This window comes from Chiloscyllium plagiosum, unplaced genomic scaffold, assembly GCF_037043375.1.
Source record: "Chiloscyllium plagiosum isolate Xiang-an unplaced genomic scaffold, Cpla_swu_hap1 HiC_scaffold_25, whole genome shotgun sequence".
Lineage (NCBI taxonomy): Eukaryota > Metazoa > Chordata > Chondrichthyes > Orectolobiformes > Hemiscylliidae > Chiloscyllium > Chiloscyllium plagiosum.
In genome coordinates, this window is record NW_028270163.1 from 57275415 (window position 1) to 57302549 (window position 27135).

General features: G+C 51.2%; 1 protein-coding gene across 2 annotated transcripts in view; it reads right to left on the reverse strand.

The window, feature by feature from the left end:
* LOC122547650 (TOM1-like protein 1) overlaps positions 1-27135 on the reverse strand; it is a 113712-nt gene that overhangs the window by 84277 nt on the left and 2300 nt on the right. For both annotated transcript variants that reach the window (XM_088000830.1, XM_088000829.1), the window contains exon 2: positions 3174-3258. In XM_088000830.1, the coding sequence (XP_087856956.1) occupies positions 3174-3258 (85 nt within the window). The remainder of the gene's footprint in view (positions 1-3173; positions 3259-27135) is intronic.

The following is a 27135-nucleotide window of genomic DNA, read 5'->3' on the forward strand; positions in this document are numbered from 1 at the left end:
CCCACTGTATCCCTCAGTCCCAGTGTACCCTGACTGTGTACCCATTAACCCCACTGTATCCCTCAGTCTCAGGGTACCCTGACTGTGGACCCATTCACCCCACTGTATCCCTCAGTCCCAGTGTTCCCTGACAGTGTCCCCATTAACCCCACTGTATCCCTCAGTCCCAGTGCACCCTGACAGTGTCCCCATTAACCCCACTGTATCACTCAGTCCCAGGGTACCCTGACAGTGTCCCCATTAACCCCTCTGTATCCCTCAGTCCCAGTGTACCCTGACTGTGTACCCATTAACCCCACTGTATCCCTCAGTCCCAGTGTACCCTGACTGTGTCCCCATTAACCCCACTATATCCCTCAGTCCCATTGTACCCTGACTGTGTCCCCATTAACCTCACTGTATCCCTCAGTCCCAGTGTACCCTGACTGTGTCCCCATTAACCTCACTGTATCCCTCAGTCCCAGTGTACCCTGACTGTGTCCCCATTAAACCCACTGTATCCCTCAGTCCCAGTGTACCCTGACTGTGTCCCCATTAACCCCACTGTATGCCTCAGTCCCAGGGTACCCAGACAGTGTCCCCATTAACCCCACTGTATCCCTCAGTCCCAGAGTACCCTGACTGTGTCCCCATTAACCCCACTATATCCCTCAGTCCCATTGTACCCTGACTGTGTCCCCATTAACCTCACTGTATCCCTCAGTCCCAGTGTACCCTGACTGTGTCCCCATTAACCTCACTGTATCCCTCAGTCCCAGTGTACCCTGACTGTGTCCCCATTAGCCCCACTGAATCCCTCAGTCCCAGTGTACCCTGACAGTGTCCCCATTAACCCCACTGTATGCCTCAGTCCCAGGGTACCCAGACAGTGTCCCCATTAACCCCACTGTATCCCTCAGTCCCAGAGTACCCTGACTGTGTCCCCATTAGCCCCACTGAATCCCTCAGTCCCAGTGTACCCTGACAGTGTCCCCATTAACCCCACTGTATGCCTCAGTCCCAGGGTACCCAGACAGTGTCCCCATTAACCCCACTGTATCCCTCAGTCCCAGAGTACCCTGACTGTGTCCGCATTAGCCCCACTGAATCCCTCAGTCCCAGTGTACCCTGACAGTGTCCCCATTAACCCCACTGTATGCCTCAGTCCCAGTGTACCCTGACAGTGTCCCCATTAACCCCACTGTATGCCTCAGTCCCAGGGTACCCAGACAGTGTCCCCATTAACCCCACTGTATCCCTCAGTCCCAGAGTACCCAGACAGTGTCCCCATTAACCCCACTGTATCTCTCAGTCCCAGTGTACCCTGACTGTGTCCCCATTAACCCCACTGTATCCCTCAGTCTCAGGGTACCCTGACTGTGGACCCATTAACCCCACTGTATCCCTCAGTCCCAGTGTACCCTGACTGTGTCCCTATTAACCCCACTGTATCCCTCAGTCCCAGTGTACCCTGACTGTGTCCCCATTAACCCCACTGTATCCATCAGTCCCAGTGCACCCTGACTGTGTCCCCATTAACCCCACTGCATACCTCAGTCCCAGTGCACCCTGACTGTGTCCCCATTAACCCCACTGTATCCCTCAGTCCCAGTGTACCCTGACTGTGTCCCCATTAACCCCACTGTATCCCTCAGTCCCAGTGCACCCTGACTGTGTCCCCATTAACCCCACTGTCTCCCTCAGTCCCAGTGTACCCTGACTGTGTCCCCATTAACCCCACTGTATCCCTCAGTCCCAGTGCACTCTGACTGTGTACCCATTAACCCCACTGTATCCCTCAGTCCCAGAGTACCCTGACTGTGCCCCCATTAACCCCACTGTATCCCTCAGTCCCAGTGTACCCTGACAGTGTCCCCATTAACCCCACGGTATCCCTCAGTCCCAGGGTACCCAGACAGTGTCCCCATTAACCCCACTGTATCTCTCAGTCCCAGTGTACCCTGACTGTGTCCCCATTAACCCCACTGTATCCCTCAGTCTCAGGGTACCCTGACTGTGGTCCCATTAACCCCACTGTATCCCTCAGTCCCAGTGTACCCTGACTGTGTCCCTATTAATCCCACTGTATCCCTCAGTCCCAGTGTACCCTGACAGTGTCCCCATTAACCCCACTGTATCCATCAGTCCCAGTGCACCCTGACTGTGTCCCCATTAACCCCACTGCATACCTCAGTCCCAGTGCACCCTGACTGTGTCCCCATTAACCCCACTGTATCCCTCAGTCCCAGTGTACCCTGACTGTGTCCCCATTAACCCCACTGTATCCCTCAGTCCCAGTGCACCCTGACTGTGTCCCCATTAACCCCACTGTATCCCTCAGTCCCAGTGCACCCTGACTGTGTACCCATTAACCCCACTGTATCCCTCAGTCCCAGTGTACCCTGACTGTCACCCCATTAATCCCACTGTATCTTTCAGTCCCAGTGTACCCTGACTGTGTCCCCATTAGCCCCACTGTATCCCTCAGTCCCAGGGTACCCTGACAGTGTCCCCATTAACCCCACTGTATCCCTCAGTCCCAGTGTACCCTGACTGTGTACCCATTAACCCCACTGTATCCCTCAGTCTCAGGGTACCCTGACTGTGGACCCATTCACCCCACTGTATCCCTCAGTCCCAGTGTTCCCTGACAGTGTCCCCATTAACCCCACTGTATCCCTCAGTCCCAGTGCACCCTGACAGTGTCCCCATTAACCCCACTGTATCACTCAGTCCCAGGGTACCCTGACAGTGTCCCCATTAACCCCTCTGTATCCCTCAGTCCCAGTGTACCCTGACTGTGTACCCATTAACCCCACTGTATCCCTCAGTCCCAGTGTACCCTGACTGTGTCCCCATTAACCCCACTATATCCCTCAGTCCCATTGTACCCTGACTGTGTCCCCATTAACCTCACTGTATCCCTCAGTCCCAGTGTACCCTGACTGTGTCCCCATTAACCTCACTGTATCCCTCAGTCCCAGTGTACCCTGACTGTGTCCCCATTAAACCCACTGTATCCCTCAGTCCCAGTGTACCCTGACTGTGTCCCCATTAACCCCACTATATCCCTCAGTCCCAGGGTACCCTGACTGTGTATCTCTCACACCCAGTCCTTCCATGAGTCCCTCAAACCCAGTGTTGTCCCTCAGTCTCAGAGCACTTACTCCCTTACCCCTGGCCTGCGCACTCACCCTTCCTCAGTGGAGTTAATAACGTCACTGATGTGTTTGATTTGGGCCCAGTCGGCCGTTCGCAGTGTTCCTTCCGTTGCCTTGTCTGAAAAATCAAAGAGTTTTATATTAATCTCAACAACTAAAGAGTGAGCAGCTGAATGGAGGGCTGCGGGCTGGAACAACACAGCTCTCTCTGTTTGGGGAGCAGGCCCAGCTCCAGGTAAATGAACGCTGCTCTTTGAGTCCTCTTTGTACACAGTGAACAATAAGCCCAGGCATTCTCCACACAATCATTGGAGAATCGAAAGCCAGAGGACAAATCTCCCAGTCAGCAGCGACCTCAATCAGATAGGGTCATGGAACAACACAACGGGAACCCAGTGCACGGTAACCCGAGGGTTAAGATGCATTGTTCCAGCGCGGAAAGAAATGGAGCCCAGAATATATCCCCGCTACTGCTTGATGGGGAAAGTGTACAGGAAGCTTAACGAACAGTCTTAAAGGAGTCAAGGGAGCATTACTCTGTATCTACCCCCGTGCTATTCCTATCCTGGGAGTGTTTGATGGGCAGACAGTGTAGAGGAAGCTTTACTCTGTATCTAACCCTGTGCTACCCCTGTCCTGGGAGGATTTGATGGGGGACAGTGTAGAGGGAGCTTTACTCTGTATCTACCCCCATGCTGTCTCTAACCCTGTGCTGTCCCTTTCCTGGGAGTATTTGATGGGGACAGTGTAGAGGGAGCTTTACTCTCTATCTAACCCCATGCTGTCCCTGTTCTGGGAGTGTGTGATGGGTGGACAGTGTAGAGGAAGCTTTACTCTCTATCTAACCCTGTGCTGGTGTGTTAGATGGGGTCAATATCAAGGGAGAAAATGAGGACTGCAGATGCTGGAGATCAGAGTTGAGGTTGTGGTGCTGGAAAAGCACAGCAGGTCAGGCAGTGTCTGAGGAGCAGGAGGATCAACATTTCAAACTTATGCCCTTCATAAGGATCCTCCAGTGTCCATCACTGACCAATCAGCAGCTCAGATTCAAACACCAGAGGCTGCTTGCTGACTGCACAGTGCAATCCCATACAACCTCACAGGCCATGTGCCAGCACACCATTTCATCCAACTCATCCCCCATTCCTGTTTTCTCCCCCAATGCCCTTTGATCTCTCTAGCCATAAGAACTTTATCTAACTCTGGGGTGGCACGATGACTCAAAGCGCTAGGGACCTGGGTTCAATGTCAGCCTCGGGCGACTGTCTGTGTGGAGTTTGCATATTCTTCTCGTATCTGTGTGAATTTTCCTCCCACAATCCAACAATGTACAGGTCAGGTGAATTGGCCATGATAAATTGCCCATAGTGCTAGGTGCATTAGTCAGAGGGAAATGGGTCTGGGTGGTTTACTCTTTGGAGGGTCAGTGTGGACTTGTTGGGCCGAAGGGCCTGTTTCCACACTATAGGGAATCTAATCTAATAAATCCATATTGAAACCACAATGTTTTGGCCTCTGTGGCACTCTCTGTGGCAGTGAATTCCGTAGGCTCCCACTCTCTGGGTGAAGCCATTTCTCCCCATCTCAGTCTGAAATGATCTACCCCTTACCCTTACCCATGACCCCTGGTCGTGGACCCCCCACTATTGGAAACGTCCTTCCTGCATTTACCCCTGTCTAGCCCCGTTAGAATTTTATAGGTTTCTATGAGGTGCCCCCTCCCCCACTTTCTTCTAAACTCCAATGAGTACAACCTTACTGACTCAGCCTTTCCTCATACATCAGTCCTGCCTTCCCAGGATTCAGTGTGATAAACCTTCGCTGCATTCCCTTGACAGCAGTAACATCCTTTCTCAGAGAAGGTGACCAGAACGGTACACATTATTCCAGGTGTGGCCTCACTAATGCTCTGTACAATTGCAGTAAGATATCCTTGTTCCTCTACTCGAATCCTCTCGCTATGAAGACCATCACACCACTTTCTTCCCTCGCAGGCTGCTGTCCTTGCAATGCTTCGCTATAGAGACGGGTGTACAAGGACACCCAGTGAACATCCCCCCCACCTTTCCAAACCTCTCCCCATTCAGATTCTCATCTAGACTCAAAACGTTAGCTTGCTCCCTCTCCTTGGAGGCTGCCTGACCCACTGGATCTCCAACATTTGCTGTTTTCTGTACAGAATCCAGCAGCTGCAGTAATTTGCTCCACCATTTGGATTTTAGCCCACCTTCCTGTTTTTGCTACCAAAGTGAATAACCTCACATTTATCCACACTGTACTGCATCAGCCCCCTCCCTCAGCCTGTCCAAATCCCACTGCAACAATCCTCCTCCCAGCCCACTCTCCTACCCAGCTTCATGTCAATGCAAACCTGGAAATACCACATTTCATTGCCTCTCTAAACCATTAACAATTATTTTGAGTAGTAGTGCCCAAGAAAGTAAGGAGATCTCAGTTATCTGTAAGAATAATAAGGTAGCTATGGGAGGGGATTTAACTTTTCAAATGTAAACTGTGACTGCCATAGTGTTAAGGGTTTAGATGGAGAGGAATTTGTTAAGTGTGTACAAGACAATTTTCTGATTCAGTATGTGGATGTACCTACTAGAGAAGGTGCAAAACTTGACCTACTCTCAGGTAATAAGGCAGGGCAGGTGACTGAGGTGTCAGTGGGGGAGCACTTTGGGGCCAGCGACCATAATTCTATTTGTTATAAAGTTGTGGTGGAAAAGGATAGACCAGATCTAAAAGTTGAAGTTCTAAATTGGAGGAAGGCTAATTTGACGGTATTAGGTAAGAGCTTTTGAAAGCTGATTGGGGGACAGATGTTCGCAGGTAAAGGGACGGCTGGAAAGTGGGAAGCCTTCAGAAATGAGATAACAAGAATCCAGAGAAAGTATATTCCTGTCAGGGTGAAAGGGACGGCTGGTAGGTATAGGGAATGCTGGATGACTAAAGAAAAAGAAGGAAGTATATGTCAGGTATAGACAGGATAGATTGAGTGAATCCTTAGAAGAGTATAAAGGAAGTAGGAGTATACTTAAGAGGGAAATTAGGAGGGCAAAACGGGGACATGAGATAGCTTTGGCAAACAGGGTTAAGGAGAATCCAAAGGGATTCTACAAATACATTAATAACATCATATAAATCCATAAAAGAGTAACAAGGGAGAGAATAGCGCCCCTTAAAGACCAGCAAGGCTGCCAATGTGTGGAGCCGCAGGAGATGGGGGAGACACTAAAATAGTATTTTGCATCAGTATTTACTGTGGAGAAGGGTATGGAGGATAGAGATCATGGGGAAATAAATAGCGAAATCTTGCAAAATGTCCAGATTACAGAGGAGGAAGTGCTGGGTGTCTTGAAACGAGTAAAGGTGGGTAAATCCCCAGGACCTGATCAGGTGTACCCGAGAACTCTGTGGGAAGCTAGAGAAGTGATTGCTGCGCTTCTTGCTGAGATATTTGTATCATCGATAGTCACAGGTGAGGAGCTAGAAGACTGGAGGTTGGCAAACGTGGTGCCACTGTTTAAGAAGGGTGGTAAGGACAAGCCAGGGAACTATAGACCAGTGAGCCTGACCTCGGTGGTGGGCAAGTTGTTGGAGGGAATCCTGAGGGACAGGATGCACGTGTATTCGGAAAGGCAAGGACTGATTAGGAATAGTCAACATAGCTTTGTGCGTGGAAATCGTGTCTCACAAACTCGATTGAGTTTTTTGAAGAAGTAACAAAGAAGATTGATGAGGGCAGAGCAGTAGATGTGATCTATATGGACTTCAGTAAGGCGTTCGACTAGGTTCCCCATGGGAGACTGGTTAGCATGGTTAGATCTCATGGAATAAAGGGAGAACTAGCTATTTGGATACAGAACTGGCTCAAAGGTAGAAGACAGAGGGTGGTGGTAGAGGGTTGTTTTTCAGACTGGAGGCCTGTGACCAGTGGAGTGCCACAAGGATCGGTGCTGAGTCCACTATTTTTCATCATTTACATAAATGATTTGGATGCGAGCATAAGAGGTACAGTTAGTAGGTTTGCAGATGACACCAAAATTGGAGGTGTAGTGGACAGCGAAGAAGGTTACCTCAGATTACAACAGGATCTTGACCAGATGGGCCAATGGGCTGAGAAGTGGCAGATGGAGTTTAATTCAGATAAATGTGAGATACTGCATTTGGGGAAAGCAAATCAGGACAGGTCTTATACACTTAATGGGAAGGTCCTAGGGAGTGTTGCTGAACAAAATGACCTTGGAGTGCAGGTTCATAGCTCCTTGAAAGTGGAGTCGCAGGTAGATAGGATAGTGAAGAAGGCGTTTGGTATGCTTTCCTGTATTGGTCAGAGTATTGAGTACAGGAGTTGGGAGGTCATGTTGCGGCTGTACAGGACATTGGTTAGGCTACAGTTGGAATATTGCATGCAATTCTGGTCTCCTTCCTATCAGAAAGATTTTGTGAAACTTGACAGGCTTCAGAAAAGATTTACAAGGATGTTGCCAGGGTTGGAGGATTTGAGCTACAGGGAGAGGCTGAACAGGCTGGGGCTGTTTTCCCAGGAGCGTTAGAGGCTGAGGGGTGACCTTATAGAGGTTTATAAAATCATGAGGGGCATGGATAGGATAAATAGACAAAGCCTTTTCCCTGGGGTCGGGGAGTCCAGAACTAGAGGGCATAGGTTTAGGGTGGGAAGGGAAAGGTATAAAAGAGACCTAAGGGGCAAATTTTTCACGCAGAGAGTGGTACGTGTATGGAATGAGCTGCCAGAGGATGTGGTGGAGGCTGGTACAAGTGCAACAGTTAAAAGGCATTTGGATGGGTATATGAAGAGGAAGGGTTTGGAGGGATATGGGCCGGGTGCTGGCAAATGACACTAGATTAATTTAGGACATCTGATTAGCATGGACGAGTTGGACCGAAGGGCCTGTTTGCATGATGTACAGCTCTTTGGCTGTATAACTGAGAGAGCACACGTGAGCAAGAGACACAGCACACGTGTATGTGCAAAAGCAAGCGTGCATGAGTGAGAGCGTGAGAGACACACAGTGCGCGCGCAAATCTCTGAACGAGGGACCCCCTTCGCTGTCTGAGTGAAAGCTTGGTGCTGTCTCAGGGTGAGGCTGTTATTGGCTCGGTATTGTTTCAGCCCCGGAAACATTCTCATTACAACCTCCTAATGCAAATTACCATTGTTTCCATGGCAGCGACAGGATTTATGAATAACACTCCCAACAGGATCTGGAACAAGGGAAGTGATAGAAGATAAGCAAGTGAATCAACAGCTTCACCCTCAAGCACAACACCTTGTATTTATGTGGCACTGTTTATACTCAAAGGAGTATACAGTAATCACAGATCACACTGACAATGGGCTAATTCAAGCAGAAGGTCCAAACCTTGATCAATGTTATTTAATGTCACTGCAACAGCACACTGCAGCAAAGAGAGAGAGAGACAGGAGAGAGAGAGAGAGAGAGAGAGAGAAATAGAATGAGAGAGAGAGAGAGAGAGAGAGACAGAGAGAGAGAGAGAGAGACAGAGAGAGAGAGAGAGAGAGATAGACTGAGAGAGAGAGAGATAGGCCAAGAGAGAGAGAGAGAGAGAGAGACTGAGAGAGAGAGAGAGACAGGAGAGAGAGAGAGATAGACTGAGAGAGCGAGAGAGAAAGAGAGAGATAGACCGAGAGAGAGATAGGCCAAGAGAGAGAGAGAGATAGACTGAGAGAGAGAGAGAGAGAGAAAGGCCAAGAGAGAGAGAGAGAGAGAGATAGGCCAAGAGAGAGAGAGAGAGAGAGAGATAGACTGAGAGAGAGAGAGAGAGATAGGCCAAGAGAGAGAGAGAGAGAGATAGCCTGAGAGAGAGAGAGACCGAGAGAAAGAGAGAGAGAGACCGAGAGAGAGAGAGAGAGAGACCGAGAGAGAGAGAGAGAGATAGGCCAAGAGAGAGAGAGAGAGAGAGAGATAGGCCAAGAGAGAGAGAGAGAGAGAGATAGACCGAGAGAGATAGGCCAAGAGAGAGAGAGAGAGATAGGCCAAGAGAGAGAGAGAGAGATAGACTGAGAGGGAGAGAGAGAGAGAGATAGACTGAGAGATAGACTGAGAGAGAGAGAGAGAGATAGACTGAGAGAGAGCGAGAGAGAGAGATAGACTGAGAGAGATAGACTGAGAGAGAGAGAGAGAGATAGACTGAGAGAGAGCGAGAGAGAGAGATAGACTGAGAGAGAGCGAGAGAGAGAGATAGACTGAGAGAGAGAGAGAGAGATAGACTGAGAGAGAGAGAGAGATAGACTGAGAGAGAGAGAGAGATAGACTGAGAGAGAGAGAGAGAGAGAGAGAGATAGGCCGAGAGAGAGAGAGAGATAGGCCAAGAGAGATGGATAGGCCGAGAGAGAGAGAGAGAGAGAGAGATAGGCCAAGAGAGAAAGAGAGAGAGAGATAGGCCAAGAGAGATAGGCCAAGAGAGAGAGAGAGAGACAGACAGAGACCAAGAGAGAGAGAGAAACAGAGAGAGATAGACCGAGAGAGAGAGAGAGAGATAGACCGAGAGAGAGAGAGAGAGATAGACCGAGAGAGAGAGAGAGAGATAGACCGAGAGAGAGAGAGAGTGATAGACCGAGAGCGAGAGAGAGAGAGAGATAGACAGAGAGAGAGAGAGATATGCCAAGAGAGAGAGATAGACCGAGAGAGAGAGAGAGAGAGAGAGAGAGAAAGATAGACCGAGAGAGAGATAGACCGAGAGAGAGAGAGAGAGAGATCGACCGAGAGAGAGAGAGAGAGAGAGAGACATAAACAGAGAGAGAGAGAGTTAAGCCAAGAGAGAGAGAGAGAGAGAGACCAAGAGAGAGAGAGAGTGAGAGATAGGCCAAGAGAGAGAGAGAGAGATAGACTGAGAGAGAGATAGACCGAGAGAGAGAGAGAGATAGACCGAGAGAGAGAGCGATAGGCCAAGAGAGAGAAAGAGATAGAGAGAGAGCGAGAATAGACCGCGAGAGAGAGAGAGAGATAAACCAAGAGAGAGAGAGATAGAGAGAGATAGACCAAGAGAGAAGGAGAGATAGGGATTGCAGGTGTAAACTTAGCTAAAGAATTTGAACTGCTTTAAGAAGGCAGAAGGACTTCATGTCTTCCCAGGAGAGTCATTATGGGCTGGGTGGATAGAGGGAGAGGGGATCAGGCTGACTGCCAAAGGTAGTGAAGTTTGAGGTGAAGAGGTATTTGAAACACAGAGCTATTTGACTGCACGAGGTCTCATAATCTTCAGCAATCCTCACTACATCATAAGACACTCCACGCTGAGGGAATGCCGCACTGTCGGAGGGTCAGTGCTGAGGGAGTGCCGCACTGTCAGAGGGTCAGTGCTGAGGGAGTGGCGCACTGTCAGAGGGTCAGTGCTGAGGGAGTGCCGCACTGTCGGAGGGTCAGTGCTGAGGGAGTGCCGCACTGTCGGAGGGTCAGTGCTGAGGGTGTGCCGCACTGTCGGAGGGTCAGTGCTGAGGGTGTGCCGCACTGTCGGAGGGTCAGTGCTGAGGGAGTGCCGCACTGTCGGAGGGTCAGTGCTGAGGGAGTGCCGCGCTGTGGGAGGGTCAGTGCTGAGGGTGTGCTACACTGTCGGAGGGTCAGTGCTGAGGGAGTGCTGCACTGTCGGAGGGTCAGTGCTGAGGGAGTGCCGCACTGTTGGAGGGTCAGTGCTGAGGGAGTGCCGCACTGTCGGAGGGTCAGTGCTGAGGGAGTGCCGCACTGTCGGAGGGTCAGTGCTGAGGGAGTGCCGCACTGTCGGAGGGTCAGTGCTGAGGGAGTGCTGCACTGTCGGAGGTTCAGTGCTGAGGGAGTGCCGCACTGTCGGAGGGTCAGTGCTGAGGGAGTGCCGCACTGTCGGAGGGTCAGTGTTGAGGGTGTGCAGTGTTGAGGGTGTGCCGCACTGTCGGAGGGTCAGTGCTGAGGGAGTGTCGCACTGTCGGAGGGTCAGTGCTGAGGGAGTGCCGCACTGTCGGAGGGTCAGTGCTGAGGGAGTGCCGCACTGTTGGAGGGTCAGTGCTGAGGGAGTGCCGCACTGTCGGAGGGTCAGTAGGGGTAGTATCTCTGTTGTCGTCACTACTTCTTCAGTCAAACTTCACCCAAAGGAAGTTCCTGATCAATGTGACCTTGTGTTGGTGGGAGTCGCAAATCAGCTGCTACGTGTTTCCTACGTTGCCAGAATCACGACCCTTCAAAAATACTTGTTTTCCCAAGCTACAGACAGGTGCTATAAAAAGGCAGCTCTTGTTGGTCAGGACTGTGATCAGCGGGGCTGCCTTTGAACAGCCTGCATAGCAAACATGATAAGAACAGAGACAGCTGATTCTATTTGAGTTTAGGACGTATCAAAGTTCCACATTTTTGTGATGTTCCACCTAACCTGTGCTGGTATTGTGTTCAGGTTCCACGTGACGCTGTTCATCCACAGGAATAATCACCTTTCCTTCTAATGCCTGTCTCCTGTTGCTGCTCTGAAAATGCCCTTGACTCAGGGGCTGAGAGCAAAGTCACAGTCAACAGCTGATTTTCACTCTGGAGCAGGGTGTACAGTGCTGTTCCCCGGGAGATATCAGAATAACTCACTCAGACTCCTCAGACACCACCTTCACAAACCCACGACCACTTCCATCCAGAAGGACAAGGGGCAGCAGGTACATGGGAACACCACCCTCTGCAAGTTCCCCTCTCAGCCCCTCACCATCCTGACTTGGAAATAAATCGCTGTTCCTTCACTGTCACTGGGTCAGAATCCTGGGATTCCCTCCCTCAGGGCATTGCGGGTCAACCCACAGCACATGGACTGCAGGGGTTCAGGAAGGCAGCTCACCTCCCACCTTCTCAAGGGGCAACTAGGGACGGGCAGGAAGTGCTGGGCCCAGCCAGTGATGTCCACATACCATGACTGAATACTTAAAAATAAAGGAGCTAGACTAGGGTATACAGGCATTTCAGAGTCTCCAAAAGACATGAAATTCTGAACTGTGTCACTCAGTGCAGAGAATATTAAGAGAGTTCAGGAGAATGTAGATGAGCTGTCTTGTGACAGATGACATTTAATACAGTGCGGTGCAAAGTGATAGATTGTGTTGGTGAGAAAACAAAGGGAACTGTTCTAAATGAGGCGCGGACAAAGTGACTTGGAGTTTTGCAGACAGCATCCTTTTGAAAATGGTACTTTGACAAATTGAGAATCTTGCGTTGATGGAGAAGGGAGTGTAAAAGTCAGTGAAGTTAAGGTGAACTTGTATCAACACCTGGCTGTGTCAGGCACCTTAGCAAGGCCATGGAGAGAGCACTGAGGGAGAATGTACCCAGGGCTGAGGGTAACACAGAGTGAGAGTCTCTGGGGCTGGATTCCTCTGGGTCAGAAAAAGGATTTCACAGGAACCCTCAAAATAAATTGGGTAATGACCTGAAAAGGAAAACATGTACAGAACAATGGAAAAAGCAGAGAAGGCGGGGGGGGGATCCTGATCGAGGTGATTATGATGATGGAGGGAATGGACAGGTGCGCGGGCATGGACAGGTGGGTGGGCATGGACAGGTGGGGGGTATGGACAGGTGGGTGGGTAGGACAGGTGGGGGTATGGACAGGTGGGGGGGTAGGACAGGTGGGGGGGTAGGACAGGTGGGGGGGTAGGACAGGTGGGGGGGTAGGACAGGTGGGGGGAATGGACAGGTGGGGGGAATGGACAGGTGGGGGGGCATGGACAGGTGGGGGGGCATGGACAGGTGGGTGGGTAGGACAGGTGGGGGTATGGACAGGTGGGGGGGTAGGACAGGTGGGGGGGTAGGACAGGTGGGGGGAATGGACAGGTGGGGGGAATGGACAGGTGGGGGGAATGGACAGGTGGGGGGGCATGGACAGGTGGGGGGTAGGACAGGTGGGTGGGCATGGACAGGTGGGTGGGCATGGACAGGTGGGTGGGCATGGACAGGTGGGTGGGCATAGACAGATGTGGGGTATGGACAGGTGGGGGGTTTGGACAGGTGGGGGAGTATGGACAGGTGGGGGAGTATGGACAGGTGGGGGAGTATGGACAGGTGTGGGGTATGGACAGGTGGATGGGCATAGACAGGTGGGTGGGCATGGACAGGTGTGGGGTATGGACAGGTGTGGTGTATGGACAGGTGTGGGGTATGGACAGGTGTGGGGTATGGACAGGTGTGGGGTATGGACAAGTGTGGGGTATGGACAGGTGGGTGGGCATGGACAGGTGGGTGGGCATGGACAGGTGGGTGGGCATGGACAGGTGGGGGGTATGGACAGGTGGGGGGTATGGACAGGTTGGTGGGCATGGACAGGTTGGTGGGCATGGACAGGTGGGGGGTATAGACATGTGGGGGGTATGGATAGGTGGGGGGTATGGACAGGTGGGGGAGCATGGACAGGTGGGTGGACATGGACAGGTGGGGGGTTATGGACAGGTGGGGGGTTATGGACAGGTGGGGGGTTATGGACAGGTGGGGGGTATGGATAGGTGGGTGGACATGGACAGGTGGGTGGACATGGACAGGTGGGTGGACATGGTCAGGTGGGGGGTTATGGTCAGGTGGGAGGTTATGGTCAGGTGGGAGGGTACGGACAGGTGGGAGGTATGGACAGGGGGATATGGACAGGTGGGGGGGTATGGACGGGGATAGTATGGACGGGGATATGGACAGGGGGTATGGTCAGACGGGGGGGTATGGACAACTGGGGGGTATGGACGGGGAGTAATGTACAGGTGGAGGGGTATGGACAGAAGACTTGGGCATGGACAGGTGGGGGGGTATGGACAGGTCAGGTGGGGGTTATGGCCAGGTGGCGGGGTATGGAGAGGTGGGGGGGGTATGGACGTGGAGGTTATGGACAGGTGGATAGGGAATGGACGGGGGGGTATGGACATGTGGGTGGCTATTGGACGGGGGATTATGGACAGGTGGGTGGGGAATGGACGGGGGGGGTATGGACAGGTGGGTGGGGAATGGACAGGTGGGTGTGGAATGGACGGGGGGGGTGGTATGGATAGGTGGGTGGGAAATGGACGGGGGGGGTTATGGACAGGTGGGTGGGGAATGGACATATGGGGTGGGCATGAACAGGTGGGTGGGGTATGGACGGGGGTTTATGGACAGGTGGGGGGTATGGACGGGTGTGTATGGACAGATGTGGTGGGGTATGGACAGGTGGGTGGGGAATGGACAGGGGGTATGGATAGGTGGGTGTGGAATGGACAGGGAGGGTATGGACTGGTGGGTGGGGAATGGACGGGGGGTTATGGACAGATGAGTGGGGAATGGATGAGGGGGTTTATGGACAGGTGGGTGGGGAATGGACGAGGGGGTATGGTCAAGTGGGTGGGCATGGACAGGTGGGTGGGCATGGACAGGTGGGTGGGGTATGGACAGGTGGGTGGGGTATGGACAGGTAGGTGGGGTATGGACAGATGGGGGGTATGGACAGGGGGGGTGTGGACAGGGGGGGTGTGGACAGGGGGTGTATGGACATGTTGGTAGGGTATGGATGGGTGGGTATGGACAGGTGGGTGGGCATAGACAGGTGGGTGGGCATAGACAGGTGGTTGGGCGTGGACAGGTGGGGGGGTGTGGACAGGTGGGTTATGGACAGGGGGGGTTATGGACAGGGGAGTATGGACATGTTGGTAGGGTATGGATGGGGTGGGTATAGACAGGTGGGTGGGCATGGACAGGTGGTTGGGCATGGACAGGTGGTTGGGCATGGACAGGTGTGGGTATGGACACGTGGGGGGTATGGACAGGGGGGCATGGACATGTCGGTGGGGTATGCATGGGGGGGGTGTATGGACAGGGGGTGTATGGACATGTTGGTGGGGTATGGATGGGGGGGTGTATGGACATGTCGGTGGGGTATGGACGGGGGAGGTATGGACAGGGGGTGTATGGACATGTTGGTGGGGTATGGATGGGGGGGTGTATGGACATGTCGGTGGGGTATGGACGGGGGAGGTATGGACAGGGGGTGTATGGACATGTCGGTGGGATATGGACGGGGGGGTATGAACATGTCGGTGGGGTATGGACGGGGGGGTATGGACGGGGGGGGTATGGACATGTCGGTGGGGTATGGACGGGGGGTGTGGCCATGTCGGTGGGGTATGGACGGGGGGGTATGGACGGGGGGGTATGAACATGTCGGTGGGGTATGGACAGGGGGGGTATGGACGGGGGGGTATGGACGGGGGGGTATGGACATGTCGGTGGGGTATGGACAGGGGGGGTATGGACGGGGGGGTATGGACGGGGGGGTATGGACGGGGGGGTATGGACATGTCGGTGGGGTATGGACGGGTGGGGTGGGTTGCATAGAAAGCAGCTTTTCCTTGTGGTCTCTGTTTGGTCATTACATCTGATTGGTGTACACAAACATCCAGCTCCCTCTGATCCCATTCAGGAGATCCTCGACATTTCTATTCCTCCTGGAGAGAATGGATAGCCTGACCCTTTCCCCCACTATGGTCCATCTGCTAAATGTTTGTTCACTCTCTGAACCCACCAACATCTGCTTTGAAGGTTTTTGGTACCCTCTGCGCCAACTTGATCTCCTCGCAATTTTTGCATCATCATCAAACTTGGCCTCAAATCGGTTGTAAGCCAGTGAGGACCAAGCATTGATCCCTTTGTCACTTCACTTGTTAAAAATCCCAACCTGAAAATGTCCTTTCATCCCAACCCTCCCCACCTGCTTACAGGAAATACGCTCACATCCTTTGGACCTGCACTGGGTGCAGTTCAGAAAAGGTTAACTGGCTGATTCCTGGGATGAAGGGGCTGTCTTACCCGGATGGTTGGGCCAATGCTGATAAACGTCTAACAGGACTTGACCCAGTCAACACAGGAAGGGTGCTCCTGATGTCCCGGGAGTCCAGATCCAGGGGTCACAGTCTAAGGATAGGGGGTAGGTCATTTCAGACTGAGATGAGGAGAAATGTCTTCACTCAGAGAGTGGGGAGCTTTCACAGGAAGAGGTTGAAGACAGAACATTGAACGTTTTTAGGGAATTGGATATAGTTCCTTGGGCTATAGGGGTCAGTGTTTGAAGGGAAACAGGAAGAGAGTATTGAGTTGGATGATAAGAGGAGGCAGTGGCCTAATGGTATTATCACTGGGCTGTTAATCCAGAGACCCAGGTAACATCCTGGGCACCTGGGTTCAAATCCCACCACAGCAGATAGTGGAATACGAATCCAGAATTAGGTGTCTAATGACAACGGTGAATCCATCATCAATTGTTAGAAATACCCACCTGGTTAACTGCTGTTCTTAGTTCATCTGACCTCAATGTAACTCGATGTAGTTGAGTGTGTGGTGCTGGAAAAGCACAGTAGGTCAGGCAGCATCTGAGGAGCAGCTCCGCTGACCCACAAGCCGCATTCCTGATGAAGGGCTTTTGTCTGAAACGTCGATTCCCCAGCTCCTCGGATGCTGCCTGAGCTGCTGTGCTTTTCCAGCACCACACTCTCGACTCTGATCTCCCGCATCTGCAGTCCTCACTTTCTCCCCAGTGTAGTTGACCCTTACCTGCCCTCTGAGATGGGCAATAAATACTGGCCAAGCCAGCCATGTCCTCATGGATAAATGAATAAGAAAACAGAATGGCCTAAAAGTCTACTCCTATACTGACTTTCTCTTCCTCTAACATGTCAGAGTCCAGAAGAATGGGGGTTGAAACATAAACTCTGAGGGGGCCTGACAGAGTGAATGCTGGGAGGAAGGGTGCCCTCCTGACAGTATCTAAAGATGAGCTCTCAATGCTGGAAGCAGTAATCGTTTGAGTGACATCTGATCAAATTCCTGTTGGAAATCCAAACGCATTACATTAGATGGTCACTCTTTATCTCTCCCCCCACCTTACATTCTTAATAAATTCAAATAAACTTGTTCAACACTTTGTGCGTGGGAAATCATGTCTCACTAACTCAATTGAGTTTTTTGAAGAAGTAACAAAGAGGATTGATGAGGGCAAAGCAGTAGATGTGATCTATATGGACTTCAGTAAGGCGTTCGACAAGGTTCCCCACGGGAGACTGATTAGCAAGGCTAGATCTCATAGAATACAGGGAGAACTAGCCCTGTGGCACAGTGGTTAGCACTGTTGCCTCACAGCGCCAGAGACCCGAGTTCAATTCCCTCCTCAGGCAACTCTCAATGTGGAGTTTGCACATTCTCTCCGTGTCTGCGTGGGTTTCCTCCGGGTGCTCCGGTTTCTTCCCACAATCCAAAAATGTGCAGGTTAGGTGAATTGGCTACGCTAAATTGCCCATAGTGTCAGGTGAAGGGGTAAACGTAGGGGAATGAGTCTGGGTGGGTTGCGCTTCGGCGGGTCGGTGTGGACTTGTTGGACTGAAGGGCCTGTTTCCACACTGGAAGTAATCTAATCTAAAAAACTAGCCATTTGGATACAGAACTGGCTCAGGGTGGTGGAAGAGGGTTGTTTCTCAGACTGGAGGCCTGTGACCAGTGGAGTGCCACAAGGATCAGTGCTGGGCCCTCTACCTTTTGTCATTTACATAAATGATTTGGATGCGAGCATAAGAGGTACAGTTAGTAAGTTTGCAGATGACACCAAAATTGGAGGTGTAGTGGACAGCGAAGAGGGTTACCTCAGATTACAACGGGATCTTGACCAGATGGGCCAATGGGCTGAGAAGTGGCAGATGGAGTTTAATTCAGATAAATGTGAGATGCTGCATTTTGAGAAAGCAAATCTTAGCAGGACTTATACACTTAATGGTAAGGTCCTAGGGAGTGCTGCTAGTGAAGAAGGCAATTGCTATGCTTTCCTTTATTGGTCAGAGTATTGAGTACAGGAGTTGGGAGGTCATGTTGCGGCTGTACAGGACATTGGTTCAGCCACTGTTGGAATATTGCATGCAATTCTGGTCTCCTTCCTATCGGAAAGATGTTGTGAAACTTGAAAGGGTTCAGAAATGATTTACAAGGATGTTGCCAGAGTTGGAGGATCTGAGCTACAGGGAGAGGCTGAACAGGCTGGGGCTGTTTTCCCTGGAGCGTCGGAGGCTGAGGGGTGACCTTATAGAGGTTTACAAAATTATGAGGGGCATGTATAGGGTAAATAGACAAAGTCTTTTCCATGGGGTCGGGGAGTCCAGAAATAGAGGGCATAGGTTTCGGGTGAGAGGGGAAAAATATAAAAGAGACCTAAGGGGCAACTTTTTTACGCAGAGGGTGGTACGTGTATGGAATGAGCTGCCAGAGGATGTGGTGGAGGCTGGTACAATTACAACATTTAAGAGGCATTTGGATGGGTATATGAATAGGAAGGGTTTGGGGGGATATGGGCCGGGTGCTGGTAGTTGGGACTAGATTGGGTTGGGATACCTGGTTGGCATGGACAGGTTGGACCGAAGGGTCTGTTTCCGTGCTGTACATCTCTATGACTCTATAACATTATTCCCTTTTACACAAAATCATGATTTTCCACACCCCCTCATTTCATGCATGTCCCAGGGACAGACATTAGGCTAGCTCGCTTACAGTTGCTTGCTTTCCATTAGATGGATGTGTGGGAGTCAGTAGATGTGAGGCTGGGAGAGCCCAGCAGGTCAGACAGCATCCGAGGAGCAGGAAAGTCAACGTTTCGACCCAAGGCCTTTGTCAGTTCCTCGGTTGCTGTCTGACCTGCTGTGCTCTCCCAGCCTCACATCTACTGACTCTGACTTCTGCATCTGCAGTCCTTACTGTCTCCAAGTGTGGGATTTGTGCTTTCCCTATCCACTGGGATCTTTCCAAAACCAAGGGAATTTGGGAATATCAGAACCAAAGTATTCACTATCTGTGTAGCCACTTCCTTTAAGACCCTAGCATGTAGACCATCAGGTTGTGGGGACATGTCCACTTTCTGTTCCACTAATCTACACAGCATTCTTCCTCTCTGATTGTTTTAAAGCTCCACCCTTCCTCTCACCTCTCAATTTTCTCAACTCTCTGAGGGACCAAGACAGTTTTTGTTCCCCTGGTCTTTCAAGAAGTTATTAAGCCATCTCTTGCTTCACTGGATCTGTTGATAATTGTTCCTCTGATCCTCCCCCCTTGTTTTTCTAATTAAAGGTGCCACATAAATGCAACGTGGCATTGTTCTGAGAACACCTCTCAAAAGTTGTGCTTCAATCAAAACAAACCAGACGGTTTTATTTCCCAAGTTGTTGACGCCTGATTGGCATTACCCTGAGAAATGATCTTTGGAACAGTGTGAGTTGAACCAGTTGCACTGCATGTTCAGGGTCATTCTGCCTTCAAAGAGTGGGACTCTGTGTATTAACAAATGTAGTTTCCAGTAAGCAAGCACGTGTTAAACTGTGAGCTCTCCTGACAAACCAAAACTGGTTTTGAGTGTAACTCTCCGGATTATCAAGCAACCACTGTGGGATTGTGGAATCCCCTGTAATATTAGGCTTGGCAAATAGGATTAGGGAGAACCCGAAGGCATTTTACTCATAGGTGAGGAATAAGAGAACTATCAGGGAGAAGGTAGGGCCGATGAGGGATAGCGGAGGGAACTTGTGCGTGGAGTCTGAGCAGATCGGGGAAGCCCTAAATGAATATTTTGCTTCAGTTTTCTCTCAGGGCAGGGACCTTGTTGTGAATGAGAACTTTGAGGAGCTGGGATACAGGCTTGACCAGATTGATGAAGTTGGTGTGCTGGAAATTTTGGCAAATATTAAGATTGATAAGTCCCCAGGGCCAGACCAGATTTATCCCAGGCTGATCCGGGAGGGAGAAAGGAGGTTGCTAAGCCGCTGGGGAAGATCTTTGCTTCCTCACTCTCCACAGGAGTCGTACCGGAGGACTGGAGGGAAGTGAATGTTGTTCCTCTTTTGAAGAAGGGGAATAGGGAAATCCCTGGCAATTACAGACCAGTCAGTCGTATGTCTGTGGTCAGCAAAGTTTTAGAAAGAATCCTGAGGGATAGGATCTGTGACTATTTGGAAAAGCATAGTGTGATTAAAGGCAGTCAGCATGGCTTTATGAGGGGCAGGTCATGCCTCACAAATCTTATTGAGTTCTTCGAGGAGGTGCCGAGACAGGTCGATGAAGGTCGAGCAGTGGACATGGTGTTTATGGACTTCAGCAAGGCACTTGATAGGGTTCCCCATGGTAGGCTTATTCATAAAGTCAGGAGGTATGGGATACAGGGAGATTTGGCTATCTGGATTCAGAATTGGCTGGCTGACAGAAGGCAGAGAGTGGTTGTAGATGGGAAGTATTCTGCCTGGAGGACGGTATTAAGTGGGTTCCCGCAGGGCTCTGTTCTTGGGCCTCTGCTCTTTGTAGTTTTTATAAATGACTTGGGTAAGGAGGTTGAGGGGTGGGTTAGTAAATTTGCAGATGAAAAAAAGGTTGGAGGTCCCATCGATAGTATAGCGGGCTACTGCAGGCTGCAGCGCGACGTAGACAGGATGCAGAGCTGGGCTGAGAAATGGCAGATGGAGGTCAACCTGGATAAACGTGAAGTGATGCATTTTGGAAGGTCGAACTCAAATGCTGAATATAGGATTAAAGACAGGATTCTTGTCAGTGTGGAGGAACAGAGGGATCTGGGTGTGCAAGTACATAGATCCCTCAAAGCTGCCACCCAAGTGGATAGGGGTGTTAAGAAAGCATATGGTGTTTTATTAACAGGGGAAGTGAGTTTAAGAGCCGCAAGGTTTTGCTGCAGCTCTACAAGTCCCTGGTGAGACCACACTTGGAATATTGTGTCCAGTTCAGGTCGCCCTACTGTAGGAAAGATGCAGAGGTTTTGGAGAGGGTGTAAAGAAGGTTTACCAGGATGCTGCCTGGACTGGAGGGCTTGCCTTATGAAGAAAGGTTGAATAAGTTCAGACTTTTCTCTCTGGAGAGAAGGAGGAAGAGAGGAGACCTGATCGAGGTATACAAGGTAATGAGTGGAATAGATAGAGTCAATAGCCAGAGACTTTTCCCCAGGGCAGGATTGACTGGTACGAGGAGTCACAGTTTGAAGATATTAGGAGGAAGATATAGAGGAGACGTCAGAGGTAGGTTCTTTACACAGAGAGTTGTGAATGCATGGAACGCGTTGCCAGCTGTGGTGGTGGAAGCAGAGTCATTGGGGATATTTAAGCGACTGCTGGACATGCACATGGACAGCAGTGAGTTGAGGGGTGCATAGGTTAAGGTACTATACTTTATATTAGGATTAAACCTCGGCACAACATCATGGGCCAAAGGGCCTGTTCTTGTCCTGTACTTTTCTATGTTCTATGTTTTGCCAGTGCATGCTGCTTGGGTACAGACAGTATTTCGCTCATCGTGAACAGGCGGAGAGACTCAGATTTGCTCTCATCTGCCCGTCTTTGGGATGCACAGTCTATGTTCCTGACCAAACGCTGCTCCTTCATCAGGTGTTTATAAAGGAGAAGCACTTTGAAAGCTAGTGCTTCCAAATAAACCTGTTGGACTATAAACTGGTGTTGTGGGATTTTTAACTTTGTCCACCCCAGTCCAACACCAGCTCCCCCACATCTTATGTTCCTGGCATCACAGCAGCACTGAAACTCACACGACACCTTCCACACCGGACAGAGCAGAACAATACCTTTATCGGCTTCACAGGAGAATCCAGTAAATTCTTGGAACCACATGGATTAGGATTAAGTGAATAGCTGATCTGAGCAGAAACTTGACAGGGGATCTCTTTCCCCTCTCCCCATCAGTAATGAATGCTAATTAGGTATTCTGAATAACCTGCAGATCCAGTCTGGATCCCAGGCTTCCCAACTTAACAAAGTCACCTTTCCATCTTCAGTATATCCTAAAATGTTACAGAGAACATATGGGGCAGTTTTAATGAAACACAGAAAGGTCCAGGTAAGAGGTTTAAAGCAAAACTGATCAAGGGGTAAGGGTTGAACACAACTCTTCCAAATCTTCACCGTGAGTAACCGAGAGATCTTTTCGGTCATAGAGAGGGAGATTTGGTTTAACCTTTCTGCAAGATGACAGCACCTCCGACAGTGCGGCACTCCATCAGCACTGACCCTCCGACAATGCGGCGCTCACTCAGTACTGACCCTCCCACAGTGCGGCACTCCCTCAGTACTGACCCTCCCACAGTGCGGCACTCCCTCAGCACTGACCCACCGACAATGCGGCGCTCACTCAGTACTGACCCTCTGACAGTGCGGCACTCCCTCAGTACTGACCCTCCCACAGTGCGGCACTCCCTCAGTACTGACCCTCCCACAGTGCGGCACTCCCTCAGCACTGACCCTCCCACAGTGCGGCACTCCCTCAGCACTGACCCTCCAACAATGCGGCACTCCCTCAGCACTGACCCTCCGACAATGCGGCGCTAACTCAGCACTGACCCTCCGACAGTGCGGCACTCCCTCAGTACTGACCCTCCCACAGTGCGGCACTCCCTCAGCACTGACCCTCCGACAATGCGGCACTCCCTCAGCACTGACCCTCCGACAATGCGGCACTCCCTCAGCACTGACCCTCCAACAATGCGGCACTCACTCAGCACTGACCCTCCGACAGTGTGGCACTCCCTCAGCACTGACCCCCCGACAGTGCGGCGCTCACTCAGTACTGACCCTCTGACAGTGCGGCACTCCCTCAGTACTGACCCTCCCACAGTGCGGCGCTCACTCAGTACTGACCCTCCGACAGTGCGGCACACCCCAGCACTGACCCTCTGACAGTGCGGCGCTCCCTCAGGACTGACCCTCCGACAGTGCGGCACACCCTCAGCATGACCCTCTGACAGTGCAGCACTCCCTCAGCACTGACCCTCCGACAGTGAGGCACTCCCTCAGTACTGACCCTCCGACAGTGCGGCACTCCCTCAGCTGTGACCCTCCGACAGTGCAGCACTCCCTCAGCACTGACCCTCCCACAGTGCGGCACTCCCTCAGTACTGACCCTCCCACAGTGCGGCACTCCCACAGCACTGACCCTCCCACAGTGCGGCACTCCCACAGCACTGACCCTCTGACAGTGCGGCACTCCCTCAGCACTGACCCTCCGACTGTGCAGCACTCCCTCAGCACTGACCCTCCGACAGTGCGGCACTCCCTCAGTACTGACCCTCTGACAGTGCGGCACTCCCTCAGCACTGACCCTCCGACTGTGCAGCACTCCCTCAGCACTGACCCTACCACAGTGCAGCACTCCCTCAGCACTGACCCTCTGACAGTGCTGAAGTCCCTCATCACTGACCCTCTGACAGTGCAGCACTCCCTGAGGTCTACGCTGGTGATTTGCCCTCTGGCCCCCAGTGTAGTGGATGAGCTCTGCACCCTCTGATTCGGAGGTGAATAATGTCTGCACTCAGCTAAGAATGGCATGGATTGGCTCTGAGGTTCCCTGTGTCAGGGTTGCTGTGATGATAGTGGGGTTACTGTACCCCATTGCAAACCTGTCACCAACGCAGTGCTCTCCTTTACTATAACCCTGGACTCAAACATCCTGTTAAAGGTGAACCGTACCCTGATCACCCACTCCTCGCCATCAGCTGCCTGATCCCTTATGATCATAAACTCTGTTCAGTGAGTGCAGAAAGCCAATTAAATCAAACAGCCTCAGCTGCAGTGCTCCCTCCTTCCCACACACAGCTGGCTGCATGTTAGCAATGTTTACTAACAAACCATTCGAAACAAATTATCTTCGACACTAGTGCCATATCCCTCAGCCCCGCGAGTGAGCTCTGGGTCAAGGCTGACCCACCCAATGCTGTACCGAGGGAGTGCCACACTGCCACAAACAGCACCGCTCCAATCAGGTGGTAAAACAGGCTCTGCCGCTCCCGCCTGGGGGAGTATTGGCGGCGGGGGGGATGGGGAGGAGGGGGAATGGGAGATGGGGGGTGGATGGGGAATGGGAGATGGAGGGGATGGAGGGGAATGGAAATGGGCGAGTGGAGGGGAATGGGAGATGTGGGAGGGGAGGGGAATGGGAGATGGGGGTTAGAGAGGAATGGGAGATGGGGAAGGGAGGGGAATAGGAGATGGGGGTTGGAGGGGAATGGGAGATGGGGGAATGGAGGGGAATGGGAGATGGGGGAATGGAGGGGAATGGGAGATGGGGGGATGGAGGGGAATGGGAGATGGGGGAGTGGAGGGGAATGGGAGATGGGGGAGTGGAGGGGAATGGGAGATGGTGGGGTGGAGGGGAATGGGAGATGTGGGAGGGGAGGGGAATGGGAGATGGGGGGGTAGAGAGGAATGGGAGATGGGGAGGGGAGGGGAATGGGAGATGGGGGAGTGGAGGGGAATGGGAGATGGGGGAGTGGATGGGAATGGGAGATGGGGGAGTGGAGGGGAATGGGAGATGGTGGGGTGGAGGGGAATGGGAGATGGTGGGGTGGAGGAGAATGGGAGATGGTGGGGTGGAGGGGAATGGGAGATGGTGGGGTGGAGGGGAATGGGAGATGGTGGGGTGGAGGGGAATGGGAGATGGTGGGGTGGAGGGGAATGGGAGATGGTGGGGTGGAGGGGAATGGGTGATGGGGTGGTGGAGGGGAATGGGAGATGGGGGTGGTGGAGGGGAATGGGTGATGGGGGTGGTGGAGGGGAATGGGAGATGGTGGGGTGGAGGGGAATGGGAGATGGTGAGGTGGAGGGGAATGGGTGATGGGGTGGTGGAGGGGAATGGGAGATGGGGGTGGTGGAGGGGAATGGGAGATGGGGGAGGGGAGGGGAGGGGAATGGGAGATGGGGGGATAGGGGGGAATGGGTGATAGGGTGATTGGGGGAGTGGTGAGGGGCAGTTCCTGTCTCTATTTGCTCCTCAGTATCTGTGTGTCAGATCATCTGGTCAGCATCACCCTGCTTTTGAAAGAGATTGCTGCGCCTTTCTGAGAACCATGTCAACATTTCAATAAAACTACTTTATTGGCCGTTTTACAATTTAGCACATTCCAAAGGTTCTGAAAAATGCATCATTAAATCAGTCTTGTTTCAAAACATGTCATCATACCCTCACAGGGCACAGTGTAGAGGTTAGTGAGTTTTGAGAAGATTTGTAAGTTGATGGTCTGGATGTCGGTTTACTTGCTGAGCTGGAAGGTTCATTTTCAGACATTTCGTCACTGTACTAGGTAACATCTTTAGGAAAAACTAGCCACCAGGATACATGAACATCAACTAGCCACAAAAAGACATGACCCTCTCTCACTAGTATCCTTACATACGGATGAGGAAGGACACCATTTCGACTGGGACAACACATCCATCCTAGGACAAGCCAAACAGAGACACGCACGAGAATTCCTAGAAACATGGCAATCCAACCAGAACTCTATCAACAAACACATCGAGTTAGACCCCACCTACCACCCCCGGAAAAGAAAATAGGAAATTACATTACCATAGAAAATGACGTCACCACAGGACCTGACATCACCAACCCAAGGATAGCCAAATATATAAACAGAAAGTGGGCTACACCAACAGTGCTTCATCTGGAGACTCACTGAAGATGTTACCGTGTTTGGTGACAAAACGTCTGAAAATGATCCTTCCAGCTCAGTGAGTAAACCTACACCCAGTGTAGAGGTTGCTATACCTTAGAGATGTTTAGTGAGAGAGAATAGAGGGAGCTTTACTCTGTATCTAACCCTATGATATCCCTGTTCCTGTGAGTGTTTGAGGGGGACAGTGGAGAGGGAGCTTTACTCTGTATCTAACCCCGTGCTGTCCCTGTCCTGGAATGATTTATATTGCAGTATTATCTATTCTTTTCCAACTGTCATTCATGTAGTTCACAAATGTGAATAATCCCTGGAATCCGAGGTGCTGGTTAAACATGCCCTCGGAGTTTCATTGGCAACAAAGGGAAGCAATGAGCTTTCAGAATCGAAACTAAGAACAGGAATTGCTGTAAACCCAGAGCAGGTGTACTTTAAACACTGAACTCTGTCACCTCCAACGGAGCTACCCGTCTCCTGAGCAATTGTTGCTGAGAACATCAGGTCAAAAACAATCAACTCCAAAGACATTTTCCTGTTCGACCCAATTTGAGAGTTTATTACAGAGACTCTGGTACAGATGCGACTTGATCCTGGACCTCCTGGGTCAGAGGGAGGGACACTACCACTGCACTGCCAAGGCCCCAAGAACTGATCAGCCCCACCTTCTAATGAACACTGTCACTCATGAGTGTTATCGAATGAATCATGAATGAAATCTCAATGCTGTTCTAATTCTCAGTTAGTAGAGTGATACTAGGACAGGAGGGGATGTTTAACTAAAGCTGTGTTCCCATGATTTACTGCAGTAATGTCCAGAGTGAGAGAGTGGAGATTGGTGCGTCCCAGTTCAGGACGACACTGTGAGAAGAAGCTGATACCATGTGGCTGACTGAATGGGGACGGGGGGGGGGGATCCCACTGGCAGAGTTCACCATCGGCTGAGGCTGAGGTGATGAGCAACTGACAGTGGATCAGAGAGAAACCTAAATATTTTCATAACAGCAAGATGTCAGAAAGTGAGCAAGAGGAAAGGAGTACAAACATGATCAAAATGAAATGTTGATGTTTGTAGGAACATAGCAATAGGAGGCGGCCATTCAACCCCTCCAATCTGTTCCACCTTTCAACAAGACCGTGGCTAATCTGCGGCCTAACTCCATATCCCTGCCTTTGGCCTGTATCCCTGAATACTTTTGCTTGATAAACAAGCATCCTTCTCCAATTTAAAATTAATAACGGACCCAGCATCAACTGCTGTTTGTGGGAGAGGGTCCCTACCCTCTCCCACCCAGTGTGTGTAGAAGTGTTTCCTCACATCTCTCCTGAACTGTTCCAGCCCGAATCCTCAGACTGTGCCCCTAGTCCTAGAATTCCCTCATCAATGGAAATGGTTCATCTTTATCTTCCCTACATTTTCATATTAATATCTTGAAGGCTTTGATCAGATCACCCTTTAACCTTCTCAATTCTAGGGAAAACAGGTCTAATTTGTACAAACAAGCCCTTGTAA